The sequence below is a fragment of the Erpetoichthys calabaricus genome, chromosome 12, assembly GCF_900747795.2.
Source record: "Erpetoichthys calabaricus chromosome 12, fErpCal1.3, whole genome shotgun sequence".
Classification (NCBI taxonomy): domain Eukaryota; kingdom Metazoa; phylum Chordata; class Cladistia; order Polypteriformes; family Polypteridae; genus Erpetoichthys; species Erpetoichthys calabaricus.
Genome location: NC_041405.2, coordinates 14,007,562 through 14,027,858, shown reverse-complemented (window position 1 = coordinate 14,027,858; position 20,297 = coordinate 14,007,562). Strand labels below are relative to the sequence as shown.

At 42.5% G+C, this 20,297-nt stretch overlaps 1 protein-coding gene across 1 annotated transcript in view; it reads left to right on the top strand.

The window, feature by feature from the left end:
* The window catches only part of cacng2a (calcium channel, voltage-dependent, gamma subunit 2a), a 280,842-nt gene that overhangs the window by 216,896 nt on the left and 43,649 nt on the right, over positions 1-20,297 (top strand). The window contains exon 2 of the mRNA XM_051934466.1: positions 5,006-5,089. Within this exon, the coding sequence (XP_051790426.1) occupies positions 5,006-5,089 (84 nt within the window). The remainder of the gene's footprint in view (positions 1-5,005; positions 5,090-20,297) is intronic.

Here is a 20,297-nt window from a genome sequence, read left to right as displayed (position 1 = left end):
AGATGTTGTTGCTCCTTTATGCTTCCCCTTGACAATAAATTTGCTTACAGATCCAGCAAAACAGAAATTTCACATGCTAACTGTTTTGTCTTGGTAGAGTTCTCTATTACTCTTATTTCCCCTTTTCTATTCTTTATTGTGTAGCCTTTGCCAGAACGTTTCAAATCCCATAGACTTACCACTGTTTTTAAGGTATTGTACTTTATAACTTCTCTCCACCTTCCCTTCTACATCTGTAACCTCAGGCAATTACATGGAGTAAAAGACAAGCAGGAGTCAAGTCACAACTTTAAATAATGTTTTATTGATAATACTCATAAAATAATAACAATAAGCAAATTACAAGTGAATGTTGGCAACCATACAACCTGATAAATGCCGATGTGTAGTTTCAGGCGCCACACAGACTTGTTAGTTACTTAAAATGTCTCAAGTTAATTTCATCTTTTTTAGTCAGCTTTCTTCAGGATAGGCCGCATGCCTGTCTCAATTTGGCCGTCGAGTTGTGCTTCTCAGTGTGGTCTTCTCTTTCAGTCCATGGTGTGTGAAATGCTCCTTCATCGTGATGGTGTGAGAGATAGAGAGAAGGAGGGATAAAGCAAGCAAATGTATAGATTCTCTGTCCAATCCCTACAGTCAGTAGGGCATTGTGGTATAGAATGGCCTCTGATTCAGAACCAAACAGCCAACTTTAGACCAATAGAATTCTGGTGCAACCCAATGGGTTTCACAAGTGCCCCCAATACCATTTGTTACTTGCTAGGTAGTTTGGCCTCCATGCTGTTGAGAATCACTTGCCAAACTGGTTTTAGGCAGTTCTCCCAACTCAGCCATGAAATTCCTCACTTAGTCCTAAAGACCCAATGGGGTGTTAAACATGAAAGCCTCTCAGCAATGAAACACTAATATTACATTGCTTTGTCTAAGTTACAAATAAAGATGTACAAAACATTTAACAACTTATATACCAAACTTCACACCACAACGCTTTGTGGGCTTGGTAACTGCAGGCTGCTCAGGCCCAGAGACAGAAAGGCAGCCCCAAACCAAACATTTCCACCACCATACTTCACAGTTGGTATGACGTTCTCCTCCTGAGAGGCTGTCTGAACATGTCTACCGTTAATTGTGGCCAAATTCTTGCACTGTTCTCACCTTTTGCTTGATTTCAACCTCCAGATCTCGGTATTTGGTAATATTCTCCACTTCCTTTGTTAGTAGACTAGCATCTCCTGAGATGACAGCACCAATGAGCAGGCAGGTCATCGCCTTTCTGTTGTGGAGCACAACATCTGGTCGATTGGCTGCCATTGCTCGATTGATGTTGATAGCCACATGAAGGTAACGTCACTAGCATTTGTGACACAATGTGACTTGTGCTCATACCAGACATCGGGTACTTCATGGCTGACTTTCCTGCGAATTGACCAGAGCAGATCACTGGCCACTTTCCTATTCCTGTGCAGATATTTGGTAGGCGTTAACACTGGGCAGCCAGCCATCATGTGATTTATGTCCTCTTCAAATGCGCGGCACATTTTGCACTTGCCATCAACATTCATCTTAAGGATGGCATTTTAATGGAGTCGAGTATTGAGGGGCTGTGAATATGAGACCCCACGTCTCTCCTCTGAGTCCTGAGCTTCACAGATATGCACCAAATGCTTCTTTATCTACATGCAGTTCTTCTGATGGCATAAAGAATCGAGCAAGTAGTGGCTTCTCCTTCAGTCTTGCTGCCTCCTTGTGTCATGGCGTGTGCTCTTTCAAGGGTACACATGTAGACTCTTGTCACTGGAGTTGTTCTCGGGCCTCTTGTGCGTCCCCCGGTCGTGAGCCTGACTTTGCCTGACAGGACGTAGCTGTTGAGTCTGACGATGGCAGAGTTGACAGTAGGCGCAAGGCCGTGTTTCCATTATCTTGTCTCCAGATAATTCAGGGTGATGGGGATGATGAAGATGATGATCATGAAGATGGTAATGATTATTATTGCCACTACTATTTATCAGTGTCATTAACTGTCTTGAACTTAATATAAGAGATATAATAAATATCATTATTATTCTGCCATTTTAGAAGCCACTGAAATGAAATTCAGGGTGGCAGGGATTATTATTATTTCACTTATTCTGATTATTACTGTATGATTTCAGATCATAAAATCAGAAGTAAACCAGGTCTACATCACAGCTGACAAGGTCATTCAAAGTCAAAGGAAGTAAAAGTGAAATAACAATAGCGGTTCAATTAGACAGCCTGAGAGGGAAAAGCAGAATCAAGCCGTCGTGCCCCCTGCAGCCCCTCCTGCACCCTCTTCATTGTGCACACCTGATTCCACTCCATTTCTGATTGAGGGCAACACCCTCATTAACTCGGAGCCAGCCAATCAGATGGCCTCTCCTCGCAGCTCTGGCCCCCGTAAGACGCACTGATTCCTGTCTGCAGCTGTTAAGGTTGCTCTCCCCCTCTCTGTGTCTTTCCATGAAACTGACCTTTTCTGATTAGGCTCTCATTCTCCATTCCATGGATCTGCGTGTGTCAGTGTGTGTGTGGGTGCGTGTGCGTGTGTGTGTGCTCTGCTTTGTATTCCATGGATGTCCAGACAGCCAGCTCACTAAGCCATCTGGCTCGCCGAGTACATTCCTGTGGAAGATGCCTCCGCCAGACTCCTCCACCCACCGCTTTGTCTTCTTGAATCCGTGGCGGGTTTTAATCACCTGGCTGGAATCGGACTAGCCTGGCACACACTGCTGGTGTGGGGAGTGACGCCATATTAATGAAACAAAAGTGCAGCTTTGTCGCCAGGAAAATCACAGAAAAACAAAATTACCAGGTATGTAGAGTGTTTAGAGGGTGGGGGTTGATAGTGAGGATCAATCAATCAGTCTTCATTTCTGTAACCTTTGCTCGCCCTAAGTGGCAACATAGGCAGTGGACCTTTCATCCATCCATTCTTCCATCTGTTTTAGCTTAATAATAATAATTATTATAACTAAAAACACACAGACCTCCAAGATAACCCTAACCTAACCTAACTTCAAGATTAGGGTTAAGGTGCTGTCAATCTTCTTCTTCATATCACATAATTTGCTTCACTCTTAGCAGATGTCGCTGCTCTTCTTTTCCTCTCTCTGTCATGTCTCCTTCTCCACCAGTTTGCCATAAGGAGAGACGGCACACTGGGTTCCATACCCTGCTGGGATGCCAGTATCATGGAAGAACAGGGGAAGCCAATGTTTTCCGGTCATTGCCCATACACACACACACGTTAGGTGGCAGCGTCCCTGAGATATGGTAGCCCTGCGGATACCCAAGGGGCATCATGGGAATTGTAACTCTTTGCGTCAGCCCTGTTGGATTCCGTGGATACCGCCAGAGGCCGCTGAAGGGACGTACCCAGAAATACCCACAAGGCACAGTTTCGGAACATCAGAAGTACTCCGAGGTTTTCCATAAAAGGAGCAGCCTGCTTCCATATGGAGAGCCAGAGTCAGGAGGAAGAAGACAAGGCTTGTGTGCAGGAGAGATGGGAGGATTGCTGAGAGTGTGATTTATAGTCTGTGACCCCAGGAAATGTGTGTGTGTGTGTGTAAGAGTTTCACACAATAAAAACCTTTGTCCTTACTGGAACTTGTGTCTGAGCCGTCGTGTTGGGTGTTTGGGGTGCTGCAACACCCCCTGGTGGTCACACCCAATAACTGCAGTTGTTGCCATCAGCCACATTGTTTGCTTCATCAGCTCATAACATCTCGATTAAAGACCAACATCGAGATTCTAGCCCTTGCATGACAATTATGTGACAGATAGACACAACCCTTAGCATTTTACATCTTTAGATAACACATTTCGTTTGGTGGATATTAGAGTCGGAATTGGCACAACATAAAGAAAGTTATTGAGACCCCGTGAGCCCAGGGGAGGTGCCCACTTGAAGACCCCTGGAATCGGATTTCTCTCAACAAGCTTGATAAGGAATTTTTTTTTGAAGTGGAAAATAACAATGGGGATATTCCCTGGTATTGTGGTTGAGAACTATTGAAAGTATTTCATTTTGTTGGGGGGGGGGGTTACCCCCTTGGAGATCCTGTGCTGATATACAGAAATGATTTTGGACAGCGGGGGTGTACTCTTGTAATTGTGAAAGGACAGATTTTGTTTGGTTGGATTTGGTGTGAAGTGCCAGTACACAAACATTAGGGGCAGAATGGGAAAGTACCAATATGGCGTACTGGTGAGTAGTGACCTAATTCAACCATTGGTTCTGACTACAGTTTTTGTCATAAATCTTGGCTCTGGTTGCGTGAACGTCTGGTTTGTGATCCTCTCACTCCGCTCCTTGACCACATATTATTGTTTCACGTCTTGGGTTTATTAGTCTCTTTGACATTTCTGCTTACAACCTTGGCTTCTTCCGCCCTCATTCTATCACCCAATTCTAATTCCATAAACAAACGGCCATTTCAGTACACCTATTGAGCGTAAAACAGTAAGTGAACCTCTTTTTGCATTTCTCCTTGCCTCTTTTTTTATTAACTTCCAAATTTTTCCACCCCAGTCCCCTGAAACAAACGACTCGGATGTCTCTGTATCCTAGCTGGTCCTCGAGTGGCGCGATACAGTATCACATCATTAAACAAATGGAGGGCTCTCAAGCTGTAAAAGGGTCAGAGACAGTTATACTGATGGCCTGCGGCGGCTGCTTAAAGCAACTCAATCCATTTGCTTTCAGGGAAAAGGGAAAAAAAAAATAGAAATAAGGAAGATAAAAACGGGAGAGACTGATAAAAAATGCATAAGATATTAGATCTTCTGACAGGCTCAATCTTTCCGTCATTTGTAACTCTGGCCACTTAAGCAGCAGAGTGGGTGAACGCTGACATCGGTTTGACCAGCAGCGGTTAAACTGGGTAAAGGCTGACATCATCCTGGGAAGTTATGGGGGGGGGGGCTTCACGTTGAGGTGGCGGGGTTGTGTTTCTAATGCCCTTCTACTCCTCTCTTCCAGGGAACTTTAAAGGCCTGTGCAAACAGATAGACCACTTCCCTGAAGATACAGACTACGAAGCGGACACCGCTGAGTATTTCTTACGTAAGTAGAACCTGAAGGGGTCTGTGGGGGGGGGGGGGGGGGGAATGTGTCATTTTGCAAATAACTCTGAAAAATTTTTTTTTGTTTGGTTCCCTACATGTGTAGGCCTCCGACCACAAGTAAACTTCATTTTCGTGTTTTGTCCTACCATCTCCATGGCACAACATGAAGGGTATATAAGGGATTTTCATTATGGTCGTCACCTAGTGGTGACTTATCTTAGAGCATTGTTTGTGCAATTTGTAGGAGAACTGCTTATCAGTCACCAGCTGCACTTCAACTATAAACTACTGAAAAGACACAAAGATTTTAAAAAGAATGGATTTGTTGGAATATCATATTATTGCTTTAGCACTTTCTGGAGTGTGGATTCTGGCTAGTTCTCGATTGTGTGACTGAAGGTTACGATTCCTGGTTAGTGCGTATGTGACAGAACACGTCATGAGATTCATTTTGTATAATTACTGATAACTATTATAGCTTATCTGTGGTGGGCTGGTGTCCTGCCCGGGGTTTGTTTCCTGCCTTGCACCCTGTGTTGGCTGGGATTGGCTCCAGCAGACTCCTGTGACCCTGTAGTTAGGATATAGCGGGTTGGATAATGGATGGATATTATAGCTTATTTAGTTTATTTATAAGTAGTCTTCAAGGAGGCACTTACCACATCCACCATAAGAGTATGAAAGGGGAGATCGGTAAGCAGACGGTTGTACAGTTGCATGGCTGCTAATCCACCGTCACAGACTACTATGTGGCTCGCGTGTGTCACAGGACAGGAGAAGATGGCAGAAGATCAGTTTGCTGGCACATATGAATGGCGATGGGCTCAGGTAAAACGGTTTACCTAATTTTTCTTACCGGATGGACGGAGAGACAGAGAGGGGGAGAGAGATAGCGAGTTGCTCAGTTTGCTAAAGGGCAGGCGTGCGTGTGTGGGAGAGTCCAATAATGTGCAGAGTCTTGGATGGCGAGCGTTGCTCATTGGTGTTAACAAGACTTACATTGGTTACGCCACCTGGAGATTAGAAGGAGTCGTCTTTTGTCGACTGGCAGGTGGAGTGAAGGAGAAGAGGGGATTGTGGTGGGGCTGATTCGTTGAGAGAAACCGATCATTATTTTTTATAAATTTTTTTTCTTCTTTATCATCTGGAAAGTGTATTATAATTGATTTTAGATTTCCCTTTTGGAGGTTGTTTAAATCCGATGTAAGTATAGAAGAATTGATTTTTCATTCTTATCCTGTCTGTGTCTCAGTTTCCTCCAACACTGAGCCTCTCGGGTGTGAACCCAGGTGCCCGGAGGGTGTGAGTGTGTGCCAGGGTTTACCTGGCACCGTGTATCACAGAGTATTCATCTCTACCTCCCTCAAACCTTTGTCAGGTGATTCTTCCTTTTCACGGAGGTACCCTCTCAATGGTCACACTTCAAATTCCTCATCCTCTTTCTAATTATTCTCGGGTTTGGAGCATTTTCATTTCTTCTATGTTGTGGACTGCTGAATTTATTGTAATAATTCTCCAGTAGTTATTTTTTAATAGATACTTTGTAATGGCCGACCCAATCGTCTGGACCGGCAACTACACCCGTGGCCTGGCAGCCTGAGAGAACATTAGACTAGATGAGCCGTACTTCTTCCAAATCACTTCCCCAATCGACGATCAAAGTATGTAAAAAGGCAAACAGTATGTAAAATAATAAAGTGAATATAATATTAAAAAAACGAAGAGAAACAAACTCCAAACAATACACACACACATATATATATTATACAGTAATCCCTCCTCCATCGCGGGGGTTGCGTTCCAGAGCCACCCGCGAAATAAGAAAATCCGCGAAATAGAAACCATATGTTTATATGGTTATTTTTATATATTTTAAGCCCTTATAAACTCTCCCACACTATTATAAACATTTCACGCACAGTTATACAGCATAAACCCTTTGTATTCTCTTAGATATTAGGTAAGATTCGTTGAAATTATGTATGTAAACACAGTTTACATACAGTAAAACCTAAATATTATTTTAAAGATATCGAGCGTCTCCGATATCACATATGTTACAGCCATTACAACAGACAGGCCACCAGCAATAAATACGTACAATGCAAGGAAAATTGTATACAGTAAAATGTGTGTACAGTGACACTAAACTATGTACATGTAATAAGTACTGTACGTAAATAATTAATTATGGTTACTCACCAACAATGACACGACTACTTGTCCGATAACGATGAGTTTAATTTTACTGCACAACAAAGGATAGCGTTACAGCTCTTCTAAAGGAGCCTCTTCAGGCGACTGTTTAGCACCGCCGTTGTTCTTCTTCCATCACTCTTCAATCCAAATCCCTAAAGCAGATTCCATCCAGACTACTGCCTTATCATGTCCACTTGCAACTCGTTTTGCGCCCTGATTAAAGGACACTGCGACCGTAGATCTTATATGCTTTTCCTCCTTTTTAAATAAAAAGAATCGTGGACTCATTTATGCTGTAATGGTGTCCTGCAGCGGTGTAGCTGTTTCCTTCCTTCAACATATCCAAAACTTTTACCTTTTCTGCAATCCTGAAGCATTAGCAGTAACGTGCGTTAATGCTGAATGAGTGAGATTAGACTTCCTGGTTAATGCAGCACTCCGTTGCTGAGCCAATCAGCAGCACACAGGAACTTAACTGCGTGCTCTGATTGGGTAGCTTCTCAGCCATCCGCCAATAGCGTCCCTTGTTTGAATTCAAAGGCGTCCCTTGTTTGAATTCAAATGGGCAAATCAACTGAGGAAGCACACGTACTGTAGACCGCAGACATCCGCGAAGCAGTGAAAAATCCGCGATATATATTCACATATGCTTACATTTAAAATCCGCGATGGAGTGAAGCCGCGAAAGACGAAGCGCGATATAGCGAGGGATCACTGTATATATATATATATATATTGTGATGGACAGCAAGCGGTTCAGTCCGGCAGGGACGTCCCTGAAAGAAAAGAGTGGAGGAAAGCAGCCTTTTCAGGGCACTGCATCCCCCGGGATGCTAGGTGGCAGTTCACCTGGACAGCAACGGTTCCCCGGATTCCCTCCAAGCATCCTGGGACGTGGAGTCCGTTTCCTCAGCCCTGTTGGGTGCCGTGGGTGCAGTAAGGGGGAGCTCACAAAGAACCAGGGGACTATTACTCTTATGACAACCCGGAATTACTTTGGAGTCATGAGGACGGAAGCCCACAGTACTTCCAGGCTACTTGAGAAGGATGATGTGGCGTTGAACCTGGGAGAAACACTTCCGGGTCATGGACTATTTAAAGGACTGGTGAAGACCCAGCAAAGAATGCCGGAGTTGGGAGGTTGGGTGACTAAGCTGCTGGGAGTAGAGGATTGTGTTTATTGTATTACTGATTATTGATTTGTGAATTGTGGACTGTGTGGTGATTTGTTCACTTTATTTGAAGACATAATTAAAGAATTCTTCTTGGCACTTCTACAAGTGTGTCTTGGACGTCTGTCTGGTGGGTTTAGCGGGGCAACAGCGCCTCTAGCGTCCACAATATATAAATATATATATATCCATCCATCCATTTTCCAACCCGCTGAATCCGAACACAGGGTCACTGGGGTCTGCTGGATGCCAATCCCAGCCAACACAGGGCACAAGGCAGGAACCAATCCCAGGCAGGGTACCAACCCACCGCAGTATATATATATATATATATATATATATATATATATATATATATATATATATATATATATATATATATATATATATATATATATATATTAGATCCTGGCCACAATGTTGTGAAGAACTGATCAATCGAAAAGAATAATCCTTATTCGCTTTCATTTGAAAGTGCAAATCCCAAATGCTGGGCAACGAGGTAATTAATTGAATTTATTCTTACATGACACTCTTCACTGATTTCAGGATTGGAGTATTTACCCATATTTGCAGCTATAATGCGATAACAGTGAATTAGTAAAACATACTTATTTACTTTCGCAAACATATCAACGCACACAATTACAAGTGAATGTCAGTTCTGTGGCTGTGAAATGCAAAGTCAAAGTCGCTAAACTCTCAACAACCAAAAGTGTTGTGAATGGAAAGCAGAACGGGGATGGGGAAACCAGCAAAACCCTGACCCAAATGATGAAAGAGGAAATTGAAAGCATGAAATACCAAAAACCCAAAATAATCCAAAAAATGAAGATGGAAAGAACAAAATTGAGAACAAAGCCCAAAAAGTACCATTTTTATTTTCTCTGTTATATTTTTTGCTCTTTTTTTTTACCTTGAGGAATTTGAAAACGATACTTAAAATTTTACATTTCGAAATGGAAAGTTTTGAAAACACATATTCTCGTCGTACACTTATTACGTGGCCCTTTCTCGATTGAATCCAGCACATTGCCACCAGTGTCGCCAGGTCCGCAACTTTCTTGCCCTAATTTCAATCAATGTTCACGTGAAAAAAATGGACTTTCGCAAATTCTCAATTTTACGTATTAGGTGCCAAGGTGGATGGATAGGCATCCTGGTCAGGTTGATTGATGGTGGATTTCCTGGCCAGGAGGCCATAGTGGATGGACAAGTAAATGTTGTCTATCCAAAACAATTCCTGCCCCTGTACAATAGGTGGCAGTGCTCCTCTCACGGGGGTCCATGGGATTCGTAGTCCTGAAGGACAATCCTGTTAGGGTCCTTAGATGCTGCCAGAGGGCGCTGCAGGGTGAAGAACTCCGTGTTTTGAGGGACTTCCCCGGGACCCAGAAATGCTTATGGCACCAGAAGTACTCCTGGGTCCAACATAAAAGGAAGCCATTCAGACTCCTCCAGCTGAGTCAGAGTCAGGAGGCAGAAGGCAACTCTCACTTGGGGGAAAGGAAGGAGGGAAAGGAACATTTTATAATTGGTGGCCATAAAACTGGATCTTGTTTGTGTGTAAAGGTGCCGTTTAATAAGCAAAACTGTTTATTTGAATCGGCAACTGTGTTGGGTGTGTTGGTGTATGGGGTATGGCGCCCTTCCACAGGTTACAACATTCACTGGGGGATTGGGACCATCTTCTTCTGTCTAATACACCACCTTTTTGATTCATCAAGGAGTTGTTTGGTCCACCTAAAGTGCAGCTGTTAATACAGTAAGTGTAGAGATAGACGTGTCCAAAGGGAGGTGATTAGCACAGCCACACGGGTCAATTAGCAAAGGGGGGCCACCTGAGTAATGTAGAGGGGTATTGGGAAGAAAGACCATCGATCGATGTGGAGATTGGGAAAGAAAAGGAGAAAGACATTGGGGCGGAAGTATTGATGGTGCAGAATACCTGACGAGTGATGGAGATTGATGATGAAGGGGCCAAACAGATTGTGTTTCCTTCAGTAATGGCATACCAGTGGTGATGGCAGGCTGGAGCACTCAATGCAGATACCGAGGAGGGCAGTTTGGAGCAAGAGCTCAGGAGTCTAAGTTCACTGGTGTAGTTCAGTCGTGAGGCATGAGGACACCAGAGGGGACCAGCGTACTTGTAAAATTTGGAAGCAATGAGGCGAGATGAAGGAGTGGATGAGTGAACAGAAAGTCGCTAGTGTATTCGTCACGTGGTGGAAGATGGTTGTGACGTGCTTCCATCCAGAGGTCGAGTGTCTATGGGAATTGCTTGGAATATTGCTGCTCTGAGAAAGAACTGCTGATTTTTAAATGATTTTACATCTGTAATCCTCATAGTTTGGTTTTAGAAATTACTGATTACTATTATTATTATTACATACTTTTTTTCCACCTTATATCCTCTTGACTGTTCTAGTCCATTCTCAGTCACAAATTATGACATGCATTCTAGAGCGGCGCTCCTCAACCACTGGGTGACGATCCACTTTAGGGCCTCGGCCTGCCAGCGGTGGATTGCGAGTTGCTATTGTCGCTGTGAGTCATGAAGTGGGTTGTGAGTGGGTCTCGAGTGGGTTACTGCTCTGATGACAGTGCTCCTTCTCTTCCATCTCAGATGATCGTGCTCAATACACCCACCCCAACCCACTGGCGTGGGGCTGTGAAGACACTTAAAAAGGAAAAAGTACGTCACAATGGCAGAAAGGTGACAAGTTGCCCAGGCATTACGCATTCACACTATCTATCTATCTATCTATCTATCTATCTATCTATCTATCTATCTATCTATCTATATAATGAATGGTGCCCACCATGAAAGTCACTTTTTGAAAACAAAGACAGGTGTTCCTTTGTCTCCTTATTTCTTAAAAAACTATGTCTAGGAAAAAATATGTCTAGGGACTGACGACAAACCTACCAATACTAGATAGATAGATAGATAGATAGATAGATAGATAGATAGATAGATAGATAGATAGATAGATAGATAGATAGATAGATAGATAGATAGATAGATAGATAGATAGATAGATAGCCTTGATCTTCATAGACACGTGTGTCCAATCATGAGATATAAAGGTATTTAAGGTGGTCAATTACAAGTTGTGCTTCCCTTTGACTCTCCTCTGAAGAGTGACAGCATGGGATCCTCAAAGCAACTCTCCAAAGATCTGAAAACAAAGATTGTTGAGTCTCCTGGTTTAGGGGAAGGCTACAAAAAGTCATTTCAGAGGCTTAAACTGTCAGTTTCAACCTTAAGGAATGGAATCAGGAAATGGAAGGCCACAGGCACAGTTGCTGTTAAAGCCAGCAGGGCTGGTAGGCCAAGAAAAATACAGGAGCGGCATATGAGCAGGATTGTGAGAATAGTTACAGACAACCCACCCATCACCTCCAAAGACCAGCAAGAACATCTTGCTGCAGATGGTGTATCTGTACATCGTTCTACAATTCAGCGCAATTTGCACAAAGAACATCTGTATGGCAGGGTGATGAGAAAGAAGCCCTTTCTGCACTCACACCACAAACAGAGTCACTTGTTGTATGCCAATGCTCATTTAGACAAGCCAGATTCGTTTTGGAACAAAGTGCTTTGGACTGATGAGACAACAATTGAGTTATTTGGTCAAAACAAAAAGCCCTTTGCATGGTGGGAGAAGAACACCGCATTCCAAGATAAACACCTGCTACCTACTGTCAAATTTGGTGGAGGTTCCATCATGCTGTGTGGCTAGTTCAAGGTCTGGGGCCCTTGTTAAAGTCGAGGGTCACATGAATTCAACCCCCAGTAGCAACTAATTCTTCAGGATAATGTTCAAGCATCAGTCACAAAGTTGAAGTTACACGGGGGTTGGATATTCCAAGACAAAAACCCAAAACACAGTTTGAAATCTACAAAGGCATTCATGCAGAGGGAGAAGTACAATGTTCTGGAATGGCCATCACAGTCCCCTGACTTGAATATCATTGAAAATCTATGGGATGATTTGAAGCAGGCTGTCCATTCTAGGCAGCCATCAAATTGAACTGAAGTGGAGAGATTTTGTATGAAGAATGGTGAACAATACCTCCATCCAGAATCCAGACGCTCATCAGAGGTTATAGGACGACAGCGTCTAGAAGCCGTTAGATTTACAAAAGGAGGCTCGACTAAGTATTGACGTTATATCTCTGTTGCCCAAATTTATGCACCTGTCTAATTTTGTTATGATGCATATTGCATATTTTTTGATAATCCAATAAACTTAATGTCACTGCTGAAATACTACTGTTTCCATAAGGCATGTCAGATATTAAAAGGAAGCTCAGCCAATGATAAACAAAAATCCAAAGAATTAAGAGGGGTTCCCAAACTTTCTCACATGACTGTATGTGTAATGGTGTCCACCACAAAGGTATTGTTTGAGAACAAAGACAGAGTTTATTTTTGTCTATTCGATGCTTAAAATTCGGGACAAAGTATGTCAAAGAACTAACGACATACCTTCCGGTACGAGATGCTTTCTTTGTAAGCCCCGATCCTGAATTATTCAGTCTGACTGTTTAGCGCGTCCCAGATTAAGCGTCATCACACATCCCAGGGTTGAGAAGACGCTTCTTTTTCACCTGCTCCTTGTGTGTGCAAGTCTCAAGGACACAGCTCCAGACTTTATCAGAATTTGTCTTCAGGTGCTCGAGGCGGATTTGCTTACTGGTGTTGATTAAAATTTCGGAAAACAGCCTTTTCAGTAACGCTGCATTAAGCCGGCAGATTGCACAGATCCATCAAGTTAACGCCTCGATATTTGCTTTCTTATGAGAAGACATCTTAGGAATGTGTCAGCTCCTTTTTTTCTCTCCTTGTGTCCTTTTTCAGAATAATACCCAGCTTAGAGAAATTCTGTTTTGTGTGGTTTTTATTTTTGCATTAAGTAGCTCCACGTGAGAATTTGTGTTTTTCGTGCTCCGCAGTGGGTGTAAGGTCAGTCCTTCAAGAGTGACCTTAACTTACACCCACACCTGACGTGCTGGCTGCCTCTGTTCTTTTCTTTTCTTATTGGATGGAGTCACTCAGTATTTCCTCTGGATTTATTAGGAATAACGCAGTGAAGTGCACGACCCTGATTTACTTTTGTTGTGCCATAAAGTTCACCTTCCTGTTTACTTTGCCCCCATTAAAGTGGTGAATGCTGTTGCTTTTAAAGTAAACAGCTAATTAAAGCTAACAATTGTTTTTTAAAATTGAGAAGTGATGGTGATTAATATTCAGGATTGCTTCCCTTACCTTTCAAGGATTTCTTTTATAGACTCTAGCACTGGATATCTTGCCACCTAACTGCTTGCTTTCCATGGGCACTCCAAAAGTTTGCGCTATAAATTTCCCAACACTGATGTTCCTTTTCTAGGTTTGTACGGTCGTTAAAGTCAAGTGTGTCGAGTACGATGAACTACTTGCTCGCTTGCACTAATCAACATGCCACACAAACGCTTATCAAGTTAGAGAAACAAATATGAAGAAGCACAAAGCAGAAGACGACGAGTGGAGGTGTGAACGTGATGTGACATGGGGGACGCTTTCAGCTGTCAGTGACTGAGGCACTTTCTGGATGTTTGTTTAAAACACAAAGCTTGTGTTCAGCTAAGATAATGAAAGAGTTGTTGGTTTACATAACAAACTAAAGACGCTAAAACTTTCTGATCTTAACATTATGCACTTAGGCACATGGAGTATTTAGAATTTTGAATGGAAAAATAGAGTGGATCTCATTTGTTACTTTAAAATAAATTTAACAAGAACTCTATTTGGACACAGTTGGAAATTTTTCAGGGCCGATTTCAGACAAATGTTGGAAATAATTTCTTTACACAAAGAACCACAGACACTTGGAATAAATTACCCAGTAGTGAGGAGGACTACAGGACTTTAGGGGTCTTGAAAACCGTGATCTTGGTGTTATTTTGGACAATCTATAGGATGAACAAGTCTGTTGGGATGAACGGCCTGTTCTTGTCAAAATTGTTTGGATGTTCTAATGTTCTGCTTGCGAAGGGAATTAGTAAAGTGAATCACACATGTGCCTTCAACAAGAACACTGGGGCACAAATCAAAAATATGCTACTGGTGAATTCCACACAAATGCTACAAGGTTCTTATTCACGCAGGAACTGCAAGCATGAGGATTCGGTGACTAAGTAGTATGGTAAAGAGTAGACTTTAAAAGTCAACTTGATGTTGTTTTGGAGAAATTACATGGATAGGACTGGCAAGCTTCTCAGGCTCAATGGCTGACCGAAGAGGGAGATCAAGCAAGCAGGGACAGCAAAGGCTGCCAGTCCTCCATTGTTTACAGAGGAAATCGTCACTGGGTCACTCTCCAGGGTCATGATCAGTGGGGCTACTGTACATTAGGAGGAGCAAACCTGGCATATCTATTATATTATATTACTAGTCATTTAGCCCGTTACAATAACGGGCGCTAGAACAGTAGTGCATAAACATTAGTAGGAACAGTCTATATTAAATTGCAAAGTACTTTGACCTCATTCTTTTTGTTGGTCGTATTTTTCTTTCTTTCACCCTTTCTTTTGTTGATGTTCACTTGCTGAGCTGACCGTTCTTCATGGGCTGCTGCCGTGTATTGTGGGTCTTTAATTTTCTGTGACAGTAATACCGTCTTGTACGTCCGCTGGCTTGTACGTCCGTAATATACCTTTAATTTTCTCTGGTGGTAATACAGGCGTGCATGTCGGTAATATGCCTTTAATCTCCTCTGACAGTAATACTGGCTTGTATGTGGCTGTAATATGCATCGCTGTATTGTGTACCTTTAATTTCCTCTCGCAGTAATAGTGGTTTGTATTTCCGTAAAACGCCTGTAACTTTCTCTGACAGTAATATCGCGCATCGCACCGTGCCCCGCGCATGCGCACTTCACCAGAAGACACACACACACGGACACCTGGACGCACACAGGGATTATATTATATTATATTATATTATATTATATTATATTATATTATATTATATTATATTATATTATATTATATTATAATGAATCCCCCTCTTGGGACAAATACTTTAAATCCTGCCAACTACACTGAAATTGATATCCTTCTACCTATGCTATCCTGCCTACTATACTACAATTGCTATCTATCTATCTATCTATCTATCTATCTATCTATCTATCTATCTATCTATCTATCTATCTATCTATCTATCTATCTATCTATCTATCTATCTATCTATCTATCTTTATTGTTTTTGTTGATTAATCTGTGGAAAGCACCTTGAGTAGCATGTAATATGTATGATTAGGTGCTATAAAAAAGTTATTATTATTATTATTATTATTATTATTATTATTGTCTATATTATTCTGCCCACTACTCCAAAATTAATACCTCATTTTATCTTGCCTACTATACTAAAATCTATCTATCTATCTATCTATCTATCTATCTATCTATCTATCTATCTATCTATCTATCTATCTATCTATTTATCTATCTATCTATCTATCTATCTATCTATCTATCTATCTATCTATCATTTGTGTTGATTAATCTGTGAAAAGCACCTTGAGTTGCATGTAAATGTATGATAAGGTGCTATATAAATAAAGTTATTATTATTATCATTATTGTCATCTATGTTATCTTGCCTACTAAAAATAATTATCTATCTATCTATCTATCTATCTATCTATCTATCTATCTATCTATCTATCTATCTATCTATCTATCTGTCTGTCTGTCTGTCTGTCTGTCTGTCTGTCTGTCTGTCTGTGCTGTCCTGCCTACTAAAAACATCTATCTATCTATCAAATTTAAATTATATTATAGGTGGCCCATATGGGCTGAAGTTTAATGTCAGGCTGCCTGGGGTGAGGCCTGTTTTTAGGCTCCAGAAGACTCTGGCCTGAGTTTGTGTTTCTTCTGCTATTTTGAGAGCACACAATCCTAACACAGACTGCTATCCTTGATAGGCTGTGGCTCCCTATGGACCTAAGACTTTATTAAATGGCTTCTTGATGCACCCTAGCCCTAATTCCATCTAGCGCTCCCCAACCTAAACCTTACCATAAGGCTGTTTACATCAGACACCCTAGTGCTCTTAAAGTACCTTGGTGCCCCACATCTTGCTTAATTTTGGGGTGACTGGGCCACCACACCCCACCTTTCCACCTCATGGTGGTTTACTGTGGAGTGGCGCTCCTTTGCCTGGTGTGTTTAATCCACTGGAGGATTTGAAAGTAAGCGCCTGAAGATGCAGGCAGTGGTGTTGATAAAAGGCGACAAATCAAAATTCTTGTCACTGAGATTTACCAGCTTTTATTTTTATTTTTGTAATTGGTCTGTGAAGTTGTGGATGAAAGAGCTGGTGAAAGACACTGTCAAAATATTGGTTATTTGCAGTTTATTTGTGCAGCTGTTTGGTTTTTGTAACGAAGCGTTTTGAAAATGTTAAGCGGCGGTGTTAGTTATATTATTAGCAGCAATTTTTTTTTTTGGTGTAGCAGATGCACCGGCCTGCATTCTCTTGTGATGATACCCTGGATAGTGATAGGGGTAGTTGGTGGGCGAAGCAATGAAAACACTGTTTTTTTCCTTGACAATCAGAATATATAAATACGAGTGGTTTAATTCATTTTTGCAAAATAGGCCTATAGTGAACATTTCAGCTTTCTCCACTCATTCATTTTGAAAACTTGTGGAAGATACAAACTGTGAGTTCATCAGGCACAAAGCTGGAAAGAACCTTGGATAGGCCACTTCATGGAAAGCTTTAGTTTTTCTAAAAGCTTCTGTACAGGACAATATGATGTCCCCGTGTTATATGGCTGCAATCACACCCATGCAACATCAGACCATGAGGGCCATGGCCATGAAACGCAGCCATAACATGGTGTTGTCATAAAATGATCAGAGATTTCAGGTCCTGACAGGCTGAGTTGAAGATGATGTTCCTTCATCCAGGCTGCGATGTCACTGAGACATGCTGAGATTCTACCCTCGGACTGTGTCATCCTCAGAAGGGAACAACAGGGCCAGCATAGCAGAAGATGTGGGACGTATGGAAGTAAGGAATAGGTCAATCAATCAGTCTTTATTCAGTCACAGATTCATGCGTTGCAAGGCAGAACACCAAAGTTCTGCTTTTCAGTCGGCTTCAGTCCCATCCCCTTACTTATAAAAAAGCATAACATCATTTTACCTAAGAATTTCATTTTATATTCCGCAAATTGGCCAACCGATTCCGTTTTTTGTACGCATCAGATGGGGCCCTAAAGAAGGAAAGGTCATCTTTCCTGTGTCTATCAGACGCATTCCTAAAGAGGAAGTTGTCCTAAGGTCAGCTTACTGCACCCTGTCTTATGACAGACACTTGCCGTTAGAGCAAAACAGCTTTGTCGGCTTTTAACCCTTAGTAGCTTGCAAGCAGTTAAATTTTCTTTCACAGATGTAATGATAGAACCTAGTGAGGTGGCATACAAGAATAACAGGAGAGGACCCCGGGGGCATCTCTGTGCTTACCTGATGACGCCATACAAGTAGGACTGAAACCATCTGAGGGCACTCCTAGTGATAATAATAAAGAGGGTAGCAGTGAGGACCTGATCGCTTTTAGTATCAAACACAGAAGATAAGTCAAGAAGAATGAGAAGCCAGCTGTTGAATGTTGACAACAGTCAGCGGAGCAGTGGAATAACTTCTCTTGAACCCGGATGAATTAGGATTGAGCTCGTTGTTCTTCAGGAGACAAAAAACAAACAAACAAAGACTTGGGTGAAGACAACAGGTTTAAAACAGAAAGAAGAGACACTGATCTGTGATTATGGGGCTCATGTGGGCTTTTTGAGCAACGGGGTTATTAGAGTCTGATCACACCTTGTGGGAAATGGAGCTATGCATAGCAAGGGCGCTGATGATATGCAGGGTGGTACAGAAATGAGTGACAGGGACATGGCATGGAGAAGGTGAGATGGTATTGGACCTGGAGGACAGCTAGTGGGGCATCTGGAGAGGAAGATGGAAACATCAACTCTCACAGAATTCACTCTGGGATAATAAAGTCTACCTAACCTAGCCTCTGAACAATTTTTCAGCTCATTATTATTAATTGTTAGGTGAGGGAGTAGAGTTGGCAAAGGTGGATGAGTTTAAATACTTGGGATCAACAGTACAGAGTAATGGGGATTGTGGAAGAGAAGTGAAGAAGAGAGTGCAGGCAGGGTGGAATGGGTGGAGAAGAGTGTCAGGAGTGATTTGTGACAGAGGGGTATCAGCAAGAGTGAAAGGGAAGGTCAACAGGATAGTAGTGAGACCAGCTATGTTACATGGGTTGGAGACGGTGGCACTGACCAGAAAGCAGAAGACAGAGCTGGCAGAGTTAAAGATGCTAAGATTTGCATTGGGTGTGACGAGGATGGATAGGATTAGACATGAGGACATTAGAGGGTCAGCTCAGGTTGGACATTTTAGAGACAAAGTCAGAGACGTGAGAGTGCGTTGGTTTGGACATGTGAAGAGGAGAGATGATGAGTATATTGGGAGAAGGATGTTAAGGATAGAGCTGCCTAAGAGAAGGTTTATGGATGTGGTGAGAGAGGATATGCAGGTGCTGGGTGTGACAGAGCAAGATGTAGAGGACAGGAAGATATGGAACAAGATGAACCGCCTGTGGCAACCTCTAACGGGAGCAGCCGAAAGAAGAAGAAGACGTTTCTCATGGTAACTTGCTGGAGGCTGCTGAGGTCTCTGTGCCCCAACCTGGGACCTAAGGTTTAACTCGGTGGTTTGAGGAGAGTGTGAGCCGTTCCCATCTGTTCTTCTTGGGCTGTGTGGTGCCCTGGAAGCTCCCTGTATATTCTTTTAGAATCCCCTCTTGTTGGTACCAAGAGCCCCAACCACCATGGGCACAACTCTAGTATTGGTATCCCACATCCTTCAGATCCTGATGTCTGCTCTACTTTTCAGCTTCTCTGAATAAGACGTTGTTGTCATCTGGATCTGAAACATCAGCCAGCAGGTGTTGTTTCTTCTTCTTGTGATGGACCAACACATCAGGTCGGTTAGCTGAAATGTGATCATGTCCCATCATGATAGCAATGTCTCGAAACTTGATGAGGGCCTCTGGCATGTGCTGGTATAAATTTCCAGGTGTTTGTTCACCATAGTGCCAGTTGAAGCCAATATGGAGCCCTAGGTCCCTCCTTGGTGAAAGGGGGATTTCAGAGTGAATGCCACTTGAGTTACATAAATGCTGCCCTTTGGTATCTGGAGCATGTGTGTGCCCCTTGAATTTCATAAACAGTGCCCCTCGGGGAATGGTGGCCTAGATGAATCTATGTTGTCTAATGCATTTACCGACTCTAGTCCCCCTAACTTACCATAGATGAACCATTGCAGATGGTAACCTTGTTGTTCCAGTTTATGTGTTTGTTAAAAGCCAGCATTGTATGATGATATGGCCGATCATCTCCTCAGCACTGCTGCACATTCTACACTTTCTCTCATCCTGCTTCTGGTAGACTTGCTGTTGAGTGCCTGGACCTGAGCTGCAATTTGAAGTTGAGAAGTTCAGCCCTGCCACACGTCCACTTCTGTCCACAAAACGTTCTGTCATGGCTACAGAAGTATTGACCGTGTAGTGGGCTTTCTTTCAGCAGCTCCATCTTCTCAATTTAATGACGCTCATGTGTCTCAGCTTCACTGCAGTTTGGTCAACGGGTTTCAGTGGAAAGTACCTGCTCTTGATTTTCTATGCTGTTTTACTATGAGCGAGTATTTTACCCTTGGGGCCTCAAGGGTCTTCACAAGGTGGGAGAACTTATCTCTGTC